General features: G+C 41.0%; 2 protein-coding genes across 3 annotated transcripts in view; one reads left to right on the forward strand and one right to left on the reverse strand.

The window, feature by feature from the left end:
- Positions 1 to 446: 446 nt before the first annotated feature.
- Positions 447 to 15,600, forward strand: Rac1 (Rac family small GTPase 1). Of its 2 annotated transcripts, XM_048785278.1 has the most exons (6): positions 447 to 598; positions 2,949 to 3,066; positions 10,883 to 10,939; positions 12,464 to 12,526; positions 13,443 to 13,602; positions 13,930 to 15,600. In XM_048785278.1, the coding sequence occupies exons 1-6, from the start codon at positions 486 to 488 to the stop codon at positions 14,058 to 14,060; spliced, it is 642 nt and encodes a 213-aa protein (XP_048641235.1). In that variant the 5' UTR covers positions 447 to 485; the 3' UTR covers positions 14,061 to 15,600. The 2 variants fall into 2 exon arrangements, with proteins under 2 accessions (XP_048641235.1, XP_015357489.1); XM_015502003.2 differs by lacking the exon at positions 10,883 to 10,939.
- A 939-nt stretch (positions 15,601 to 16,539) lies between these two features.
- Daglb (diacylglycerol lipase beta) overlaps positions 16,540 to 22,493 on the reverse strand; it is a 30,488-nt gene continuing 24,534 nt past the window's right edge. The window contains exons 12-15 of the mRNA XM_015502004.2: positions 21,817 to 21,885; positions 21,659 to 21,731; positions 19,164 to 19,414; positions 16,540 to 19,054 (exon numbers count right to left, since the gene is read on the reverse strand). Coding sequence (XP_015357490.1) covers positions 18,856 to 19,054; positions 19,164 to 19,414; positions 21,659 to 21,731; positions 21,817 to 21,885 — 592 coding nt within the window. The 3' untranslated portion in view covers positions 16,540 to 18,855. The remainder of the gene's footprint in view (positions 19,055 to 19,163; positions 19,415 to 21,658; positions 21,732 to 21,816; positions 21,886 to 22,493) is intronic.

The following is a 22,493-nucleotide window of genomic DNA, read 5'->3' on the forward strand; positions in this document are numbered from 1 at the left end:
ATGCATACAGATAAATTAATGTGAGAACATTTGTGTATGATGGTTTTTAACTAAAAGCTCTGGAGAAGAGTCAAAACTGAGGGAAGCCTTTAGGAAGTGGGTGGGAGTTTGAGCTGTGTCCCTGAGGGATGGCAAAATAAGTTAGTTTTTACAGAAATAACTGCATGTATGTTGCAGGGGCAAGCTATGTTTGCATTAGTATTAGTGAACTAATACATTGAGTACAGAACTTAAAACTTCTTGTATGAAAGGCTTGTTCACAGAAGATGTTCACAGAAGAAACTTTTTTTAAATTTTAAAATGTTCTTCCTTTTGTAACTTCCTTTTGTAATTTGTACAAACAACTGTACAAATATTGACTATTGGTGCTAATACCACATAACCTTAATAGAACTAGATGGATCCAAAATCTTACCTTTCTGAAAAAATGCTGGTTTGTTTGGATTTCTAGAAATTATTTTAACAGAACAAAGAAAACTATAATTATGTTCATGTCAACTAAGCAATCTTATTTTTCTCCTTTTAGAGCTGTAGGTAAAACTTGCCTACTGATCAGTTATACAACCAATGCATTTCCTGGAGAGTATATCCCCACTGTGTAAGTATCTTCAGTTATACTTGTATTGTCTGATATGTTTTTTTCTGATTTTTTTTCCATTTGTTTTGTTGTTAACCCTATCTTAATGCTCGTATATGTGGATATAATTTGTTTTCCTCTCAAACATTGTCTGGGATTTAATTGTAAGTATTTTGGACTTTTAAGAAATACCTGGTCAGTTTAATATAGTTTTCTCACATGATGGAATAAACACAGCCTTGCTTTTCTAATTTTTAGATACTCAAGAAAACAAAGTTAAAATTTAGTGTGAAATATAGCACTTGGTAGTAATACAAAGAAATCCAGAGCTAGACAAAAGGAAGCTGACCAGAGATTGGTCAGAGAACAATTCTTGTGAATGTAAGAGTTTTGGATAAATTTGGCTCTATGGGAAGTGGAACATGAAGTATTCCATTAGATTTTAATTGGCTTTTTCTGACAAGTCATCCATCAGTTGGTTCTAGGTCACTGTTAAGTTACAGGCTTCACAGTTGAAAACCAGGTAGGATAGAAATGGCCATTGGGCTGCATCTTCCCCAAGGGCAGCAGAATTGGGTGGAGAAGGAAAAGTGCTTTTTTGTTTTCAGTTGTAGTTGGACACAGTATCTCTATTTAAATTTTTATGTGGTGCTGAGGATCAAACCCAGCGCTCCGCACATGCTAGGTAAACACTCTACTGATGACCCACAACCCCAGCTCCAGCAAAATGCTTTTTTGATGTTGGGTTACTAGAGAGTTTCAAGTAGCCAAGCTTCACTGTGGCCCAGTGAGTCTTGTGCATCCCAGTGAAGGCAGAGACACTGTGGAGAGGAACGGCTTTAAGTCCCGCCCTGCTCAAGCACAGCACACTGCTTAGGTGCTCTGTGAAAGTGCCATCGAACAATTTAAAGTATGTAAATGGTAACACTCTGTCCTAGTTGTCTTGTATTTGTGGTGGGAATTTATCTATGCATATAGATAGAGCTTAAATCCCTAATGATTATTGATTTTGAAGTACTATACCTGATTATACCACTGGTCCCCCTTTTTTTTTTTGCCTCGATGCAAGAATATTATCTAGTATTTTTTTTTCCCCCCGTAGGCTTTTTTTGGCTAATGTTTTAAATTAATTTTTGGTATAGTATGAGGCAAGCATCTGATTTTCCACCCATGCCAGTGGGGTGAAAATACAATACTGTTTATTGAATATTTATTGAATAATCTGTCCTTTCCTCATGGAAGTACAATTACCACATTCATTTAACCTACTTTGCTACCAATAGGGGCCATGGGCACTTCCCAAACCTTTTCTTTATAAAAACAAGTTAGGTCATTAAATTCTGTAAATTATATTGGGAGCTTGCTTAGATCTCAATTCTGCTCTTCTTGCAGTATTGTAAGAGGCATGAAGTATTAAAAGCATATAAAAAGTAAATCCTTGACTTTTATAGACTAATAATGTATTAGGGTATTTGTCTTGGCTTAAATTGCAAAGCTTGAAAAAAATCATAAAGCCCTTATTTTTGTTTTAATTAGCTATGATACCAGTAGCACTTTTTAAATATCTGTCAGCCTATAAGCCTTTTTTCTCTGTTGCCTTTTCCTATAGTAACTAATTTGTGTATAGTAGCTTTAAGTTATTTTAAACATTGATGTGACCAGGTGTGCTCATTTTGAAAACATGGGTGGCTTCTAAAGTCAGGTATGTCTTGTTACCACTGTACTTTGGTTGCAGGCATGGATGACCAGGACTGTACCAAGTATCACTCCATATACTCAGATGTGAGGGCTGGAAACACTTGTTGAAAATTATAAGACATGTACATGAAAAACCCCACACGTGGGATTTGAAGGAGGAACTAATTCCACTTTTTCCTGGGGAAAAAAGTCTTAAAACTTTCTGTTTATTTTATTTTATTTTTTAAATTTATTTTTTAGTTTTAGGTGGACACAATATTTTTATTTTACATTTATGTGGTGCTAAGGATTGAATCCAGTGCCTCGTGCATGCTAGGTGAGCACTCTACCACTGAGCCACAACCCCAGCCCCAACTTTTTGTTTATTAAGGCAAAGATTTTTTATTGCTGACAGAAATTTGTTTCACTTAAATTTAGTAGTTTGTCCTTTGTTTCTCAGGCATTTTTCTTTCTCAAGTGTGTGTTTAGTTGGTTCCTCATACATTTCAGCCAGCCTGCCTGCCATTCTCTCTCAGAGCTCTTTCTCCTTTTGCCTTTGTGGTCATTTCCTGGCCTGGCAGTATCCAGGTCCATTTGCTGCCTTTTAGCAAACCTTCTATGAGATGTGAGGTGCTGCTGGGACAGTGACTTTGATCCTTTGTCTGTGACTAACCACTTTTATCTCATTCTACAGTTTTGACAACTATTCTGCCAATGTTATGGTAGATGGGAAACCTGTGAATCTGGGCTTATGGGATACAGCTGGACAAGAAGATTATGACAGATTGCGCCCCCTCTCCTATCCACAAACAGTAAGGACTAAACTGAATTTTAAAGTTTTATTCTTGAATGTTTTATTAATGCATATCTATGGTTTGCTTATTTTGCTGTGATTTGGGTATATTGAGTAATAGCACTCAATATAAATTGGTTCCCTACATGCAATTCAGATTTTTACTTTTTGAGCATTACCAGTTATTTAGCCTTGTGCATTCTACATTCTTTCATTTAATTTTATTAGGCTTTTTTTTTTAGCTAAAGGTTTTATCTTTAATTTATAATTCATTTTTGGTATAGTATAAGCAAGCATCAGACTCCCCTCCAAGTGAGGGTAAAATATAATACTATTTATTGAATAATATGTCCTCTCCTCATGGAAGCAGAATTACCATATTTATTAAACCTCCCCCACTCATAATAAAACTGGTAATGTTTTTATTGTCACAAACCAGTTTTTAATAGCAGTTAGTTTGAAGATGATTTGCTTTGGGACAGTTTTTCACTACCATATCAAATTAAGTAGTTAAGATTAAGGTCTCTTTAAACCACATTAGTAATTAATCAGGGCTTAATAATTTTTTTTCTTATAAAAAATATAATTCTTTGACTTTAGACCTAAATCTTTTCCATGTAGATTGAGGTTTCATTTTTATAAAATGGGTCTGCTGTGCCAATCAGAAAAAAATTTGTTTTGCCTCTCTATAAAACAACTAAAAGATTAAAAAGTGAATTAGAGCAGAAGCTGGCAAGAACAGTGGGTACTTAAAGAGGAAGCAGAGCAAATTCCTTGGGTTCAGATCCTGCTTTTCCACTTCCTAGCTGCTGTGTGACCTTGGACAGTGTCTTCTCTAGTTTTTGCCTCTTTGTTTCTTGAGTGAGTTAATACATGTAATGTACATAGAAAATTCTTAGCATATTGTACACACTCTAGTATTAACTGCTATTTGGATTCCTCTTCATTCTCATTGATACAATTTGATCAGTCTAGAGGCTCATTAGGTGTAAGTTGTGTCTTGGTGAGTGTCATTTTCTGTGAATGTGCTGGGCAACCCAGTATTGGCCAGGAATCCAGGATGGGATCAGGAAGAGCTTAGAGAATGATCATATTTGAGCCCTGATTGGTAGGGTAGACTTAATCATTACTTTTCTTTCTTTCTTTCTTTTTTTTTTTTTTTTAATTGAGTGTTATGTATTTAATTTTTTTTTTTTTTAGTTGTGGGTGGACACAATACCTTTATTTTTTTTTTTAATTTTTATGTGGTGCTGAGGGTCGAACCCAGTGCCTCACACCTGCTACTGCTGAGCTACAACCCCAGCCCAACCATTATCTTCTTAGATCTTGTTTTTTAAAACAAACTTACTGTTTAGTGATAGTTTTAAGATCTTGAATACAGACAGCCTTTTCCCTCTAACCAACAGTCTCATGCATTTTGTTTCTAGCTGGAAGTATTGCCAAATACAGTCTAAACTATGTAGTTTTTGCACATTATACTTTAGCTGAATTTTAGTTAACAGTGCTAAATATAGTGTGGGAGGTTTCAGTTGGGTGGTTTCTCAGTTAAATCTATAGCTAAAAATTAAATGTGATTTAAGTATTAAAAATCAGCCCATAAACATAAAATGGTTCAAAATCTTAAATATCTTGAAAACTATTCTGTAATCAGTGAGTGTTGAATCATTCCTTTTTTGGGGGGGTGTTGAACTCAGGGGCACTCAACCACTGAGCCACATCCCCAGCCCTTTTTTGTATTTTATTTAGAGACAGGGTCTCACTGAGTTGTTGAGGGCCTTGCTAAGTTGCTGAGGCTGGCGTTGAACTTGTGATCCTCTTGCCTCAGCCTTCAGAGCTGCTGGGATTAGCGTGCACCACTGCGCCTGGCAAATCATTCCAAATTTTAAGTGGATTTAAAAATAGTGACTGGTAGAATAGGAATATCAACCCCTAGATAATCTGGAAGAGTGTGGCATCATTTCTGAGAAATGAGAGCCACCCCACTGTGACTCAGGGGATATAGGATAGGGCAAGGCCATTTTCTCTGAGGGAGTCACTCATAGCAAGTCAAAGGTGACTTGGCAAGAGTCCCATTCTGCTGAGGAGCACAGATAAGGTGAACTCTCAGATTGAAGAAAGCTATGTTGTTATGTTAGAGGCCTGAAATCAAAGGGGGTGTTGCCATGATGGGGCTTAAGACTAAACTTTTTAGGTCTTGACTATGTACATCAGTGGACTGTTTTCCTATAAAGTACTTGAGTAGGAAAAAAGGAATAAGACAGGGTTCTTGCTCTCAAGTAACTTTCAGAAAAGACCCATAAACTGACTGCTGTGTAATACATTTGAGGAGGGTGAGTGGGGGTGCTTAAGGAGCACCTGACTAGCAGTTAAAGATATGCTTGTTTCAACTCCTTTTTGCAAGGGAATGATCTTGGGAGCGCAGGGGCAGGCCCAAATGGTTCGGTACCGGGGCCCAGATGTCTCATTACTTTGAATCACTTTTTACCAAGAGGATTTGGCCTGGGAGTTACAGGATGGCACCTTGTTGTCTTGTTGGTAATGGGGAAACCTCTCAACCTAAGTGTTGAATGGAACTTGATCTCTGATTTTGGCTCTTTGGACTGCAGGGCTTTTTATGTGGCTTACCCAAGACTTCTCAAACCCATTCCTGAAGGGCCAGGTTGAAGATTTCTTATTTAGGCCATGCAAAAAAGAGATATATTATGCTTTTCGTGTTATTTAAAGTTGGCATCTTCTCTGTTGTATAGTTCTATGTAACTAAATCTTGTCTAAACCATTAATTTCTACTTTGTTCTCCAAAAGATAGTGAGCAGCTAGTCATCATTTTCAGTTGAAGTTACCCTTCAAATTATTTTTCCAAATTAAATAATCCTAAGGGCTTTTCTATCCTTCAGTAAGTTACCTATATTTTTTTGCAAGTTCTGCATGCTCATATAGGTAGATCAAAGTAATGCTCAAATCCAACATCTTGTATTTCATTGTGTGGACTTAGTGACAGGAGTAGGAACATGAGTGGTATGTCAGTATCATAAGGCTTATGCCCTGTTGGTGTCTGATCCAGCTGATGTAGCCTGTTTGCTGAGATGGTAGGCCTCTGTTTAGGTCAGCCCTCCCCTCACCTTTTTTTTTTTTTTTTTTTGCTGGGAATAGAACACATGATTTACCACTGAGCTATATCCCCAATATCCTGTTCCCACCCCACCATTTTGAGACAGGGTCTCAACAAAGTCTGTATGAACTTGTGATTCTCCTGTCTCAGCTTTTTGAGTCACTGGGATTATAAGTATGTGCCACCACACCTGCTTGAAGGTTTTAACCCATTAAGTCCCAAGTTTTCAATTCTGCAAACATAATAAATATTTACACATTATTTCAAAATTGCCCAAGTAGTATATTTTTTGCTTAGTTTAAGGTCTTTTTTATTTTTTTGCCTTTTGACTTTTTATTACTCAAGCTTCAGTTTTTAATTATTACTTTTTAAAAATGTAGGTTTCTGACTCTACTTGTCCCTTCAACATAGCGGTTTTCTGTCCCTCAATAAGGAAAGCATGCTTGATCCTGTCATGGGCATATTTAGTAAGCGTGGACCCACTGTAGGCCTTGCTGATATATGAGTTTTTGTTTTAGAGATCTCGTAGGTCTCACAGCACATACCCTTGAAATCTGCCTGGGCACACAGCACGTGCAGATTTTGATGCTTTCCCAACCTTCTTTGTATAAAGGTAAACGATTCTAATACCAGGGGTTTGGGACAGCCTAGTTTTGTTAGAGGCTGTATTATAGGAGAAGCCTACAAAAGTATGTCAGATGCATTCTGAGTCTGTCTTTGGAAGGACTGCCAAGATTAAGGAGTTTTTGAAGCTTAAAGTAGGGGACTTGCTCACCACCAGCCTTCCTCTTTCTCCCCTTACCAATCCTCATGCCAATTCAAAGAACTATTTGGTTTAAGTTTTTGTAGGTGGTCCATATCTGGAATGAAATTAGAATAATTCTCATTTGCCTTTAGAAGAATTCTCAAGAATTCTGTGTTGAAAGAATAAGTCTATTGATTTTTATTTGAAGCAAAGAAGTGAATTAAAAGCATTGTGGTAAACACTGGAAATGTTGTTAACTTTTGTCTCTAAGGAACAACCTCACCAAATCCATAGTGGGGCTTGGAATTGAGTCTTACTTTGAACCGCATTGTTCATTTCAGTAATACAAGTCTAAATCCAAACTACACACAGAACTAGGAGGAAGACAGGAACACAGCTCTGCACAGGAGCTTTTAGTGTTCAGTGTTAGAATTGTCAGCTCTCAGCTCTGGCTGTGTCCTGGGAAAAACTCTCAAGTCTGGTCTGTTAGGCATGTTTCACAGGCAGGTGCCTTTTCTGTATTCAGGCTTCTGCAGGACTTGTCTGTAAGAACTTGCGTGCAGCTCTTTGAAGAAGTGCCTGTTGCTGACGTATGCCAGTGACAGCACATGAGCAGGCCTTTATGTTAGGGGACACTTGCTAACATTTCCAGCTGCATGGGAATGTGTTAAATTCTTGTGTGTGCTCTACAGGTAGAAGGAACACCTTTGTGGCACCCTAGTGGGTTAATAGTGGGTTAGACTGCTGCAACATTGGATAAAAGAAAAACCATGCTTTATATAGCTGGGAATATTTTTGGGGGGGGTATGGTTACAGGGATTAACGAAGGGTGCTTAACCACTGAGCCACATCCTCATCCATATATATGTGTGTGTGCGTGTATATATAAATATATATATATATTTTTATATATATTTATTTTAGTTGTAGTTGGACACAATACCTTTATTTCACTTATTTATTTTTATGTGGTTCTGAGAATCGAACCCAGGCTCTCGCATGTGAGGTGAGCACTCTACTGCTGAGCCACAACCCTAGTCCCCCCCCCATTTTTTAAAAAATTTTAATATTTTTTAGTTTTTGGTAGACACAACATCTTTGGTTGTATGTGGTGCTGAGGATTGAACCCGGGCCGCACACATGCCAGGCGAGCGCGCTACCACTTGAGCCACATCCCCAGCCCTAGTCCCCTTTTTTATATTTTATTTTGAGACAGGGTCTTGCTCAGTTACTTAGGGCCTTGCCGACTTGCTGAGGCTGGCTTTGAGCTTGGAATTCTCCTGCCGCAGCCACCCGAGCTGCTGGGATTACAGGTGTGTATCACCATGCCTGGTTTAGCTGGAAAATTTTGATTTTTTTCAAAAGGCCTCAGCCTTCATTAGTTGGGTCAGTGTCCTTCGGCTACAGGTCATTAGGAACACACTTATAGTTAAGCAGAATTGGGTTTCTTACTTTTTGCCATGAAAGAGAAATACCTGAAAACTGGGGTGAGATTTGCTCTTGTGCTGTATGGTTGGGGGAGTGGTAGGGCTCAAAAAGGAAGTTGTTGTTTGTGGATGCATACCATCAGGAACAGGGTAATTCTGCATTGGTATATTTTGATCATCTAGTTGGTGGGGAGATGAAGCAAAACTAAAGCTATGGTGGAAGAATGTAACTCATTTACTAGGAGCTTGGATGTTTAGCAATTTTGCAGTGATTCTTTTGACTTGTCTGCACTTAGACAAGATTATAAGTTTGTCTTTTTCTTTACTTTTGGTCTCATTTCAGTGTGGTCACATGGGGCCTTGTCTGATATTGGTGTTCTGAGAAATTGTTACATTCAACAGGCCCACTGTGACAAAGCTGTTGGCGCCAGGCTACTTCCCAGGTGTTGGGCTGCTTCTTTTTTTTTCTGGGGCTTATTTTCTTAGAGGTTCCACAGTGATGACACATGTCCAGCTTTTTTTAGTTCTGCCTTTTCTCTGTCATGTATGTATATCCTGGTCCTTTCTTTGCGCATAAAATGCCTGTATTAACAAAAAGAAAATTTCACACACTTGTAATCCTAGCTAATCAGGAGGCTGAGGTAGGATGATTGCAAGTTCGAGGAAAGCTTGGGCTGATTAGTGATTCCCTGTCTCTAATCAATCCCTAGCCTTTGGCTGGGGATTGATAAAGCACCCATAGGCTCAGTCCTCAGTACTAAGTTGAGGGCAGGGCAGAATTCCAAGACTGACGGGAAAAGAGAATAAAATGAAAGAAACAATACTGCTTTTGGAGTAGTGAGATTTCAGCCATGCAGATGTCTGCCCAGTCACATTCTACCAAGACCAGCCCATCAGTGTGGACTGTACTGTAGACAGGCAGAGGAGCAGCTGGTGGAATTGTTCTGTCTGTACTTTTGACCAGTGAGGAAGGGAAGTGGCTTGTGATAGGAGACTAATAAAGACATGGAAGACTTGCCACTTTCTTAAAAGGCATGTTGGGCGTCTGGTATAGTTGGAAACATCATAATGATCTGAGGAAAGTATTAGTGTTCAAGTCACAGGAAAGATAGGCCAGGACTAGAGGTGTTCTAACAGCCACGTGACTTGTGAAGAAGGAAAGTGAGAGACCTTGAAAGAGCCAGGTATTCCTAAGGAGTGCTTGCTGATGGTTCAAGGACAGGGAAAAACAGAGAGCCAGGTTGACCAGCACAACCTCACATGCCACGGTGTTAGGAAAGTAGAGTTGGAAGGAATAGGTGGTAGAAAGTAAGTGTCAGAAGCACCAGACATGTTTTCTGAAAGCTATATTTAGGCTGGGGGAAGAAAAAGCAACAAGGAAGGAACAGGCAGATGGTGCAGTGTTCACATAGGAGGGGAACTGGAACTGCTTGGCTCCTGTTGTGCATGTCCCTTATCTATCAAAAAAGATGTTCTTAAAAACTGAAAAGGGTACAACAAATGTGATTAGATGGTATTTTGAGTCTGTTTTTTTGTGTGACTGATCTCAGCAAGTGTGGATCACAATGAATATTTGGCCCCTCATCAATTCCTTCAGAGGACAAATCTTTAAAAACAGCCCAAACATTAAATCAGGAGGGTTAGGGGAAACAAATATTATCTTTGAATTATAAATTAGAGAATCTTGAGTGAGATGAAATTAGAATAATTCTCATTTGCCCTTAGAAGAATCCTCAAGAGTTCTGTGTTGAAAGAATAAGTCTATTGATTTTTATTTGAAGCAAAGAAGTGAATTAAAAGCATTGTGGTAAACACTGGAAATGTTAACTTTTGTCTCTAAGGAGCAACCTCACCAAATCCACAGTGGGGCTTGGAATTGAGTCTTACTTTGAACTGCATTGTTCATTTCAGTAATACAAGTCTAAATCCAAACTACACACAGAACTAGGAGGAAGACAGGAACACAGCTCTGCACAGGAGCTTTTAGTGTTCAGTGTTAGAATTGTCAGCTCTCAACTCTGGCTGTGTCCTGGGAAAAACCCTCAAGTCTGGTCTATTAGGCATGTTTCACAGGCAGGTACCTTTTCTGTATTCAGGCTTCTGCAGGATTTGTCTGTAAGAACTTGCATGCAGCTCTTTGAAGAAGTGCCTGTTGCTGACGTATGCCAGTGACAGCACATGAGCAGGCCTTTATGTTAGGGGACACTTGCTAACATTTCCAGCTGCATGGGAATGTGTTAAATTCTGGTGTGTGCTCCACAGTAGAAGGAACACCTTTGTGGCACCCCAGTTGTTTTGTCTGACTTGACTATTGTTGAACTGCACTGATGGAATGAAACCTTTGGCCAGGTTTCATTGAATGATTCAGTGGTGTTTGGCATCAAAGATGTCTTAGGTTATTAAATGCTTTTGGATCCCTCAGGAGGGTTGAGCTGAAATTCTGATGAAGAATAAATAACAGGTTACGTTGATTTTTTTTTTTTTTTTTTTTTTTTTTTTTTTTAATTTTCTTCAGTTTGTACTGAACTCAAACAAAGTTCTCATACGTTACTAGGTTGGAGACACGTATGGTAAGGATATAACGTCCAGGGGCAAAGACAAGCCGATTGCCGTATGTAAGACTTTCAATCGACTTAAGCCTCAAGCTTTATCTCTTCTCTCATTTCACTTAGTTTTCCTAGGAATTCTTATTGAACCTCAAGTTCCTTGAGTGTTTTGTTTGTAATTCACTCAAGGTGAGGTTTTGCTTGATGATAAAAGCTTTCATTGGAGCGTGACAGGTCACCTACCAGCTTGATTGAAGCAGTTTCTGAACTGCTTGCTTCCCTCCTTCCAAGTGCAAGGAAGGGTTTGTGAGAGGGCCCCTTCTGGGCTGATTAGAGGAGGTGGTGTGAGAATCCACCTGGGAGCTCACAGGGGTGGCTTCATGTTGAGCCTGGGCAGGACTAACCTTGCTGCCAGAGCATTCTCTCTTTGCTGTGTTGTCCTGGGTGGTGGGCTGTCTGGGTGGCTGTGCGGCACTGGTGAGCTAACCCACTCATGCTTTGAGATGGTTGCAATCAACTTGGATGCTGGGGTGCCCTGGTGATTCTTGGACAAGCTTGTGCATGAGCCAGTATTTAAACAATGTTATTCATAAAAAAGCTGTTGTATGGGATGTTTCTTTCCTTTTCAGGTACAAGATAACCAGCTGGATGGTTTAAAGTGCTAGCTTGGGAATTGTATGCATTTCAAAAGCAGCATAATTACGTTTTTCTAGGGATATGTTTTATAAACCTAGCATTTTAGAAACTCTTGGGCATTTTTTATACAGGTAAATATTTGAATTTTACATTATGTGCAGTATTAGATGGGAAGAAAAAGTCAAATATTTTCTGTTTAACCAGCAATTCTCTTCAAGTATTTACTCTGCGCTGCTTTTCCTTTGCATCTCTATTTAGCAACAGCTGCCCTGGGGGCAAGTTCTCCAGAGGCCCTGATTGTGCTTGAGAGTCTGTGACTGTATCTAGGTGGTTCTCAGCTAGGAAAATGCTACTTCCACACTTAAACTACCCTTTGTTGGAGAGGGAAGGGTGGGGACAGCAAATAAGCCAGCCACTATTTTGTGGCCAGGGACTGTAACAGCAGTTTAATTGGAACTCAGTGATAATCTAAAAATGTTTGTACTTAACCTGCATTAGAGAACGTAATGAAAAGCATATTGTTTGTAGCTAATGTTTTTAAAATTGACTCTGCTTTTGGGAAACTGAGAGATCAGATTTTACAGAAGTATTGGAAGAGCACTACTGTACTTTTTTTTGCCTGTTTATAACAGATAATTAGGTCTCCAGTTGAGAGTTAGGGAAAAGAGGCCCCCTGGGGGTCTGATTTGATGCTTTCCCAGCCTCCAACAGCTTTCAGTATTTTCCTTCTCCCTTCCTTTTTCATAATTCACTAGTTGCTTGATGTGCTGGTTCTGATTTGGGAGTCGTCTGACAGACTGGTGGGGTGAGTGGGGGGAGCTGGCCTCTGACATCAGCTGCTGGTACCAGTAAGCACCGCACCCAATGACTCATTCCCAGCAGCCTTTAGGAAGCAAATCACCTTCCTCATTTTAAGGTTGTTTTCTGAATGCTTTCCTGTTTCCTTTTTGTAGGATGTTTTCTTAATTTGCTTTTCCCTTGTGAGTCCTGCATCATTTGAAAATGTCCGTGCAAAGGTAAGTAGGATTTTGTTTTGTTTTTTCTTTTGGTATTGAGGATTGAATCCAGGGGTGCTTTACTACTAAATTTACCTCCCTAGCCCTTTAGTTTTTAAATTTTGAGACAGGATCTCACTAAGTTGCTATGGCTGGTGTCCAACTTGTAATCCTCATGCCTCAGTCTCCTGAGCAGCTAGGATTATAGGCATGTAATACTTATTTCTTTTAAATATTGGAAGGAACAATAAAAAAATATCATTTAGTGCTATGAATTTTCAGTTATTCAAATTGGTCTTAGTGATTTTATTTCTTGGGAACTTTATCAGGTTTATTATTATTATTATTTCTTTGTGGTGCTGGGGATTGAACCCAGGGCTTCGTGCATGTGAGACAAGCACTAACCAACTGAGCTATATCCTTAGTCCCGTAATCAGTTTTTAAGCAATGCCTTTAGGATATAGATTTCTAAAGCTTCAGGTCTCATTCAGAAAATAAAGAACATCTTTGGAGTCAGTCTAATGACCATTTCTTTTTGCTTGATCTTTGTCAATGTAGTCAAACAGGAGGGAGAGAGACCTTTTTGTTGTAATAATCAGGGACATTTTCAGGGTGGGCAATGGTGGCAGAGCCAGAGTACTCCACTAGGTAGTTTGTGTATTTTTATCCCTGAACAGGTGATGAATTTTCTGAGATGATCCTAAGAATTGGATGTTTTCCCCCAAATAAAGTGATTTCCTCTGATTTTTTCCTTAATCCCAGGAGTCCTGGCTTACTAAGATTATTTCTTACAGTTCTTTCAGGCTGAGCTGGAAGGTGTGAAGGACAGGCAGCAGCTGAAGTGGGGTGGTTGGCACAGTTTGGCACCTTAGTTGTAATTTAGGTCAAGGTCATCTGTGGAGGAGAATGGTACAGACTTTGTTCTTTTCACATCTAGTGGTATCCGGAAGTGCGACACCATTGTCCCAACACTCCTATCATCCTAGTGGGAACTAAACTTGATCTTAGGGATGATAAAGACACAATTGAGAAACTGAAGGAGAAGAAGCTGACTCCCATCACCTATCCACAAGGGTTAGCCATGGCTAAGGAGATTGGTATGAAATCCTGCATTTTCCTACCTGATCTGCATGTCTTTTACTCTAGTGAGAGGCTAGGGTTCAGTCTGGGGAAGTAGAGAGAATGTATTTTTCCTGCTTAGGGTTGGCTTACTTTTGGGGAACCAGCAAGGCCCTTCTAGGCCTTAGTGTTAGTTAGCCCTTGGGAGGTGGAGGTGGGGTTAGAGTTGGCTCTGCAGTGCCATGTCACATCAGCAGAAGAAGGTGCAGGGTTCCAGGGGAGCAGCCTTTTGCTGCTGTCCTGATCAGGAGAGTCGTGTCGTGCCATGCTGAGTGTACATTGCTGTGTGGCTGTGTGTCTCGTAGGTGCTGTAAAATACCTGGAGTGCTCAGCACTCACACAGCGAGGCCTCAAGACAGTGTTTGATGAAGCTATCCGAGCAGTTCTCTGCCCACCTCCTGTCAAGAAGAGGAAGAGAAAATGCCTGCTGTTGTAAATGTCCAAGTCCCTCGTTCTTGATCCTGCCCCTTGGAACCTTTGTATGCTTTGCTCAAAAACAGTGGAGCCTTCGCACTCAATGCCAAGTTTTTGTTAAAGATTAATTTTTCCATAAAACCATTTTGAACCAATCAGTAATTTTAAGGGTTTGTTTTAAGTGTATGAGTTCAAACTCACATTCTATTAAAATTTAGCCCTAAAGTGACAAGCCTTCTTAAAGCCTTATTTTTCAAAAGCCCCTATTCTTGCTCAGATTAAGAGTTGCCAAAATACCTTCTGAACTAAGTTGCGTTGAGCTGAGAACACTGAGCACTAAACTGTTGGGAGACCTTTGTCTAAGAAGACTGCGCTTCTGAAGTCAGGAGGTGCAGACGCTTTCCGAGTAGTTTGAGATCCTGTGAAGCAGCACAGCCTCCTTAATGATGAAATGTTGCCGTTTAATGCATCAGTAACTTATCAGCCCATGTTCACCACGTAACTGTACTGTATGTCGTAATGAAATGAGTATAACTCAGCTCTTTGGATAAGTTTCTGATTTCATAGTGAGTTTTTTTTTTTTTTAAATCAGTCGACTAGCTTTTGCAGAGACTTTGAACAGAACTCTCATTCACGTGTTTCCTCTAATGAAGTATTCTGTTCCTAGTCGTGGGTGTGCTGGGTGGAGTGTGTGAAACACGACGTGATCAAAGGATGAAGACAGTATTTTGACTAAATATAAGTGGAGATTAATTTACACTACATTGTACACAGAATAATTCAACTGAATAAAAAAGTGTCACGGGTAAAGATTTTTAAAGATTAATTTCTGTCAAATGCAGTAGATGAAGAAAGGTCGGTATTAAGTGTCTTTTCTTAAGCTTCTCCATTTTCCTATACTTGCCATCCCTCCCGGAATTGGGCATTTAATTCACTTTTGAACGGCCATTCCCATAGTTGCTAACTTAGTAAGTGCTTTTCTTATAGAACCCCTTCTTAATGAGCAATATGACTCCTACTTGTACTATAAATCTTTCTGATAATGCATTAGTTTTTTTGTAGGTTAGTAAAAGTGCATTCCTGTTTTCATGTTACTTTATTCAAAGCTAATAAGTGCTTTCCTTAGTTTTCTAGTAACTAGGTGTAAAAATCATGTGTTGCAGCTTTACAGTTTTTAAAATATTTTAGATATTCTTCAACTATGAACCTTCTTAACATCACTGTCTTGCCAGATTACCAACACTGTCACGTGACTAATACTGACCCTGTTTACCTCACACACACACACACACACACACACACACGGACACACGCTTCCTGTTGTGGCTTTGCCTAATGATGTTCCTTTGGGTCTGTGAGGTTCTGTAAACTGTGCTAGTGCTAACAATGTTCTGTACAACTTAAACTCACTGGCAAGAATACAATGTTGGACCTTTCAACCACTAGAACAAAATTTTTTAAATTGACAGTTGCAGAATTGTGCAGTGTTTTTACATTGATCTTTTGCTAATGCAATTAGCAGTATGTTTTGCATGTATGACTTAATAAATTCTTGAATCATATGACTGGTAATACTCGAATTTTTGAGAATTTGATGAACAAGCTCCTAGTGTGTTTGTGTCACTTTAAAGTGGATTTTAAAATCCTGGATTGCTAGGTTTTCATTTTCACACTGGAGGGACAAAGGGAGTCACCTGCAGGGGAAAAGTGGGTGAGTCCATAGCTGAACCATACAGTGTGTGTGTGTGTGTTGGGGGGGGCGGGGAGTGGGGGGTCATGTTTGGGCCTGTTGAATTGTTGCAAGCTGTCCACGTGGAGATAGGCATGCTGGGACACGTGTGTGCATGTGCGTGTGTCCTAGGCCAGAGCTCAGGGCCAATATCCCAGTGTTGAGAGCTTGGTAGGGTGGGGGGTGGACTACATCACCTCAACCCGTTATGTCTCAAACATACATAAAAAGTTGATGTTAGAATCAGTTTTCCTTGGGGCTGGGGATGTGGCTCAAGCAGTAGCGTGCTCGCCTGGCATGTGCGGGGCGCTGGGTTCAATCCTCAGCACCACATAAAAATAAAATAAAGATGTTGTGTCCACCAAAAACTAAAAAATAACTATTAAAAAAAAAGAAGAATCAGTTTTCCTTGAAAAGTCTTATATTTTTGAGTTTTCTTTCTTTTTTTAAACCAAAGGTAAGTAAGCAGTTTTTAAAGATAAAAGTTCTGAAAGTTTGTTACAAAGGACAGCAGTCTCTTATTCCCTTCATGCCCTCCAGAGGTAATACTCCAGGTTATTTTTGTAGTGCTGGGCACTGAACCTAGATCCCTGTTTGCAAATGCTGTACCAACTGAAAATTTGATATTTACTACACACCTAAATTTATGCTTTTCCTGTTTGTTGAATCTTTCAGATATACTCCCATGGTGAAAGACTTGAGGCTTTCTCTCCTGACTGCAACCCTCCTCCTCAAACACTTCCCATTCTTGAAATACTGATTTTTTTTTTTAAAGCATCTATGTGATTATTGCTATATAAACTACTTCTATTTTTCCCTTGTAGTAACTCTGCCTTTCTTTTTTCCCCTTTTCCTACATTTTTGGTTTTTTTTGGGATAATGTTTAATTTGGTTTTCTGTGTACTTATTTTTTTGGGGTAGGGTCCTGGGGATTGAACTCACTGAGCCACATTCCCAACCCTATTTTGTATTCAATTAGAGATGGGATCTTACTGAGTTGCTCAGCACTTTGCCGTTGCTGAGGCTGGCTTTGAACTCAAGATCCTCCTGCCTCAGCCTCCTGAGCCTCCGGGATTACAGGTGTGGGCCAACACACCCAGCTTCTGTGTACTCACTAAAAGTTCAACTGTCAGCATCCATCTGTTGTCTGACTCTCAAGATTTTCCCAAGTCTCAAAATCATTTGATGACATCCACCTCTTACATGTTGATCTTTTATTTCTTTCATCCTGATGAATAACTTCTCCAAGAGATTCCTGAGAACATGGGGGAAGGGAAAGTGTGTATTTTTGAGCCTTTACATCTTTGAAAATAGCCATTCTACTGTGATACTCATGGCCTGTTCTAAAATTTTAGATTGATAATTTATCTCATGCTTTCAGTTCAGATGTTCTTTAACTCTTCACTGTTTAGCTCTTTGGGTCAGTTTTGCGATGCAACACTCTCTGGCCCCAGCTTCAGCTTGGGGTTGTTTGGAGCTTCAGCCTATGTATTCTTTGGCACTTCTGTTCTTGTTCCTCATTGGTAAGGGAGCATGTGGTGGCACTAGGGCAGCAAGTCAGTTCTCACCATCTGCCCCCACGAAGTGTAGAAACTTGTGTTTTGAGGCAAACCTGGCAGCAGTGGGGTACTCTTATGATATTTGTCCCCTTCTCCCTTCAGAAGGGGGATTGAACCCATGTAAACTTAAGAGACATGGCTGAGACAGCTAGGGGCCTACCTGAGCAAGGTCTCCAGAGGTCAGATTTGCCTGGCATGTTCTCCCCGATTGTCCAGGGAGTAGAGTGAGAAATGCTGAGGAAGGTCATTCCTTTTCCTCAACTGCTGATGCGCAGACCCCACCCTCTGCCCAAGAGCAAAGGGCCAGACCAGATTTTTCCTCCCCCTCAGACCCCTTGGACCGAGCTGTTTTCACATCTGCTCAGTTCCTAGGAACCTGGGTGGTGAGCCAGCTAGCCCATCTTTCCTACTTGGGAATCTTTTTTTTTTTTTGGGTACCAGGGACTGAACCCATGGGTGCTTAATCTCTGAACCACATCCCCAGCCTTTTTTATTTAGAGACAGGGTCCAAGTTGCTTAGGGTTTCACTTGCTGATGCTGGCTTTGAACTCGAAATCCTGCCTCAGCCTCCTGAGCCACGGGGATCACAGGTGGTCACGGCGCTCGGTTGGGAGTCATTCTTGAGCCAACCGTTCTTGTCTCTGGCTTTCCCCCATCCTTGTGGGTTTATGCTTTTCAGAGAAATTCCTCAACCATTTATTTATTGGTCTTGTGGGTGAAACGGGGTACTTGTGCATCTTTAATATTTAGCCAGAATGCCCAGAAAATGTAAGATTTCATTTTTGTTTACAGTAGGCAGAAAAAGCCAATACTTAAAACATAATTGCTGTAAAACAACTCAGTAAAGCGAACCTACCTGGAAATACTACTCATGGTGTGCAAGTACTTTATTTTTTAAACTTCTGAACCCACTGGCTGGCCTCAGAGCCAAAATAATACATGAGAATCAAACTATCAACTCTCACTGTTTAAACACCCAGGTGGTGTAAACACAGGCAGAGCCATAGGCTGAGGGAGCAGGAGTGGCCTTTGCTTACCTCCCGACCTGGCTCATCTTCATTTGAAGACGGAGCTCAGGGCTGCCCTTAGTACCCTGAGATATGGAAAAATAAACTATACACCTGTCATCCAAGTTCAGACCCACCTAAGTGGTGGCAGGACAAGACCCTGAGGGGGGAAGGCTACAGTCCATTTAGGGTCTTCAAATGCCGTTGGATTCCTGCCCTTTTGGGGCCGTTCTTAGGTGGCGTGGGTGGGGGAGCTGCTTCCACCTGGCTTCCCCACATTGCTGTCTTGGCAGCCCTGTAGTCTTGGCACGCTTCCCTGACTCCTGATCCTGCTGCCACTATGATCAAAAGTAGTTCCAACGGACTGTTGAGTCATCTTGAAGCTCATTAAATTGAGTACCCATCAGATTCCTGTCAGTGGGCATCCAGTGTACTGGCATCATGGAAGTTATTTGCGCATTAAGTTGGTTTAAGAATTAATGTGTGAATCCATTGTTCTGGGGCCATTTCCAGGATACCTGATTACACCACATCTGTATTAGAGACCCCTTGTCCTGGACAGGAGAGACAGGCTGCTCTGTCAGCCACCATGCTGTCCAAGGCTCTCATCAGGATGTCTGGCATGTGGTCTGTCAGCATCTTTGGGCCTATGAGTATTTTGCTGAATTCTGCTTCATGTGACCACCTTGCTCTATACCGAGCAGCAGCCCAGCAGCCAAACCTTCAACAGAGAAGAAAATACTAGCTAGTGAGCGTTTCTTGAGTTTGGTCTCCAGCACACGCTTTCTTCCCCTGGTGGTGAGTGCAGACCTGCACACCCTCACACTCACCTCCCTGAGTTGCCCTCTTCCTCCAGGTGGATGATCCTGCCAGGAGGATACAGAGGCGGGTACTTGGGTGAAGAGTCAAGTGGGGAATCACTGGAGGAGCTGTATGCTGGGGACCAGTGTGTCAGCAGACTCTGCTCCCCAAGAAGAGGCTGTGTCAGGTCTCCCTGGTCACCCCCATCCAGTTCGGTTGGGAAGTTATCAGGGTTCCCTCCAAACAGTTCGTACCAGCAGCCTTGAAGCAAGATCTTGTACTGAGGGCGAGAACCAAGACAGAACATTGGTCCTCTGAGGATTTGCCACCCTTACCAGAGGGATCTCACAGGACTGTTAGGTGGCAGCAACCCTCAGGTTCAGGAAGTCCTCTCAGCCAAACCACCCAAACCAGTGTTGGGTGCCTCTTGCGTGATAAAGCCAACATACTTGTAGCAATATTTAAAAACTATATTATGCATATTTTGATGAGAAAAATCACTTTTTAGTTTGGTGGTGCTGGAGATGGGACCCCTGGGCCTTATGCCTTAATTCTTTTCATGAAATTTTGCAAATTAGTTTTACCCTGCCCTTAAAGATACTAGATACTAGTTTTTTTTCTTTCTCTCTTTCTCAGGGTTGTGGGGAGCTAAAGATTGAACCAAGGGCCTTGCATATGCTCTTCCACTGAGCTACACCCCAGCCTTTAGAAACTACCTTCTAGGAAATTTGGAGAGGATGGCTGATACAAGGATAATTTAGTTTTTTTCCTAATTAGCAACAAACCAAAAAAAAGTTGAAGAACTGAAGACACCTCTGCTGTGTGGGCTGTGATGAAAGGGGGGCCTCGGCTGTTCTTCAGGCACCTGAAGGCTATTTTTGCTAAAATCTCTGACTTCACTTGGGCCTACAAGTATCAAATGGGTGACTGGGATATGACCTTCATGTTGTGTCTTTCTCCTTTGCTGCCTTAATCTTTGGGTCAGATTTTACTCAGCTTTGCATATAGACATATTGATCATCTGAGAAATGTTTTGTCCAGAACTATAAGGTTGATTTGACCTGAATTTGCCTAATGTCTGTGTCTGTCTCCCTACTCTAAGGCTAAAGACATATACCAGCTGCCATGATTGGAAAAACTGGACCATAAAAGGAACAAAAAGAGGTGGCACCTGAGTTCTGGAAGATCTTTACCTAATCTCAAAAAAGTCATGTGTTCCTCCCCTTTACTACCCAGTCTCTCGCCATCATTAATCCTATCTGTGTCTGTAACCCTGGCCCCCTTAAGTGGAGAAGCTGATTCATGAGCAAAGCTCCCTCTTTTTCATTCTTTGGCTACTGAATAAAGACTTATTTCTCCTGTCAAAAAAAGAAAAAAGTGGGCTGCGGTTGTGGCTCAGTGGTAGAGTGCTCGCCTAGCACGTGCGAGGCCCTGGGCTCGATCCTCAGCACCACATAAAAATATATTGTGTCCAACTACAACTAAAAAAATAAATGTTTAAAAAACAAAAGAAATGATCATCTGCAACTCCATTATCCAAATAAGATCACATTTTGGAATTTGGTATATATATATATATATATTTTTTTTTTTTTTGAGAGAGGAGAGGGAGGGAGGGGGAGAGAGAGAGAGAGAGAGAGAGAGAGAGAGAATTTATTTATTTTTAGTTTTTCGGCGGACACAACATCTTTGTTTGTACGTGGTGCTGAGGATCGAACCCGGGCCGCACGCATGCCAGGCGAGCGCACTACCGCTTGAGCCACATCCCCAGCCCCTTGGTATATATTTTTCAAAATTTTTGTCAAAACCCAATCATACATGTCTATAAATAGCTCCTTGTCTCCTCCCTCTGCTCATATAATGTTCTCTCCTCTAAAATTAGTTAATTTATTGCAGTACTAGGGACTGAATCCAGGGATACTCTACCATTGAGTTACATCCCCAGCCCTTTTTAGTAATTTTCAGACAGGGTCTGAATTGCCCAGGCTGGCCTCAAACTTGTGATCCTCCTGCCTCAGCCTTCTGAGATGCTGGGATTACAGGCATGTACCTGTTTTTTCAGTGCTGAGAATCAAACCCAGGGGTTGATGCATGCTAGGCAAGTGATCTACACTCCCAGCTTCTATCACTGTCTTTACAACTACATAATATCTATAATGTGGACATAAAATCTGATTTAGCAGCCTTAAAATCTATTTTAAAATCTTACTTTCTTAACCACAGACAATATTACCAAAAGCACCAGAATAGTCACAAAACAGGCCTAGGAAGTCTGGCAGAAGGCAAAACACTTAACTAGAACAGGATTATTCTGTTACAGTACTTCCTAACTGGCATTTTGTGTACTTGCTTTGGTCATTTGCTTTCTTAGGTATCAAAGTCCTAGACAAAAATCTGTTCAGAGGGCAGCAACAGAATTTAGAGCAACAGCTTAAAGTGCCCTCCCTGAGGCTGAGTCCAGAGAGCTCCTGAGCTCCATAAGGCCTCTCCCTGCAGACCCTCTTAACACTGGTGCCCAGATTACCTTAGGCTTATTAGAGTGTGCAATCACTCGCAAGATCCTTTTCTTCAGATCTTCCAAGTTGGTCACACTTAACCTGTTTAGCAAAAGATGAGATTGCGAGTCAGTACTCAGTATTTTCAACTACCCCAACCCACTGACCAACCATCCAGCACACTGACCTGGGAATCACATCCTTTCCCAGGACAAGTGACACAATGAAGTCCTTGGAGTACTCGTAAAGAGATTTGCTGAAAATTTTAAACAAGAGATGCCAAGTCAGTCTTCTGCAGTTTCAAAGAGAAAAAAGCAACACTGCCAGGTCAGTGGGAGGTTGGTATAGCTCTTCTCTGTCCTCCAGGGGGGAGAAGTGGCTTGAGCCAAAGCAGCTCTCGCCAGGTTCTATTAGAGCCACACGGACATTCAATGAAGACTCCACAGCAAAGCGTCAGACTGGATCCAGAGAGCAGACCAAGGTACACGTTGACCTTTGGCCCTGCCACCCCACCTAGCAGAAGCTACCTAAGAATGTAAGAGGCAAGAATGTAAGAGGAGAGGCAGAAAGCTATTCATTGTGGTGCTACTTGAAAAGCAGAGGCTGGTCACCACCCAAACATCTGTCCACAGAAAACTGGGTCCAGCCTATAACCGTCCACATGAGTTCTCTACTGCCGTGAGACAGGGTTCTGGGTACTGTTATGGTGCACTCAAAGATTATGCTGTTGGGGCTGGGGATGTGGCTCAAGCCGTAGCGCACTCGCCTGGCATGCGTGCGGCCCGGGTTCAATCCTCAGCACCACATACAAAGATGTTGTGTCTGCCGAAAAACTAAAAAAAAAAAAAAAAAAAAAAAAAAAAA

This window comes from Marmota marmota, unplaced genomic scaffold (genome assembly GCF_001458135.2).
Source record: "Marmota marmota marmota unplaced genomic scaffold, marMar, whole genome shotgun sequence".
NCBI lineage: Eukaryota > Metazoa > Chordata > Mammalia > Rodentia > Sciuridae > Marmota > Marmota marmota.

What these genes read in the sequence shown, in the direction of transcription:
- Rac1 (XM_048785278.1), top strand. Translation starts at nt 486, where the DNA reads ATGTTCATGTCAACTAAGCAATCTTATTTTTCTCCTTTTAGAGCTGTA. An exon ending in GGAGAGTATATCCCCACTGT is followed by an intron (nt 599 to 2,948) that starts GTAAGTATCTTC and finishes CTCATTCTACAG; the next exon opens with TTTTGACAACTATTCTGCCA. An exon ending in TTGAAAATGTCCGTGCAAAG is followed by an intron (nt 12,527 to 13,442) that starts GTAAGTAGGATT and finishes TTTCACATCTAG; the next exon opens with TGGTATCCGGAAGTGCGACA.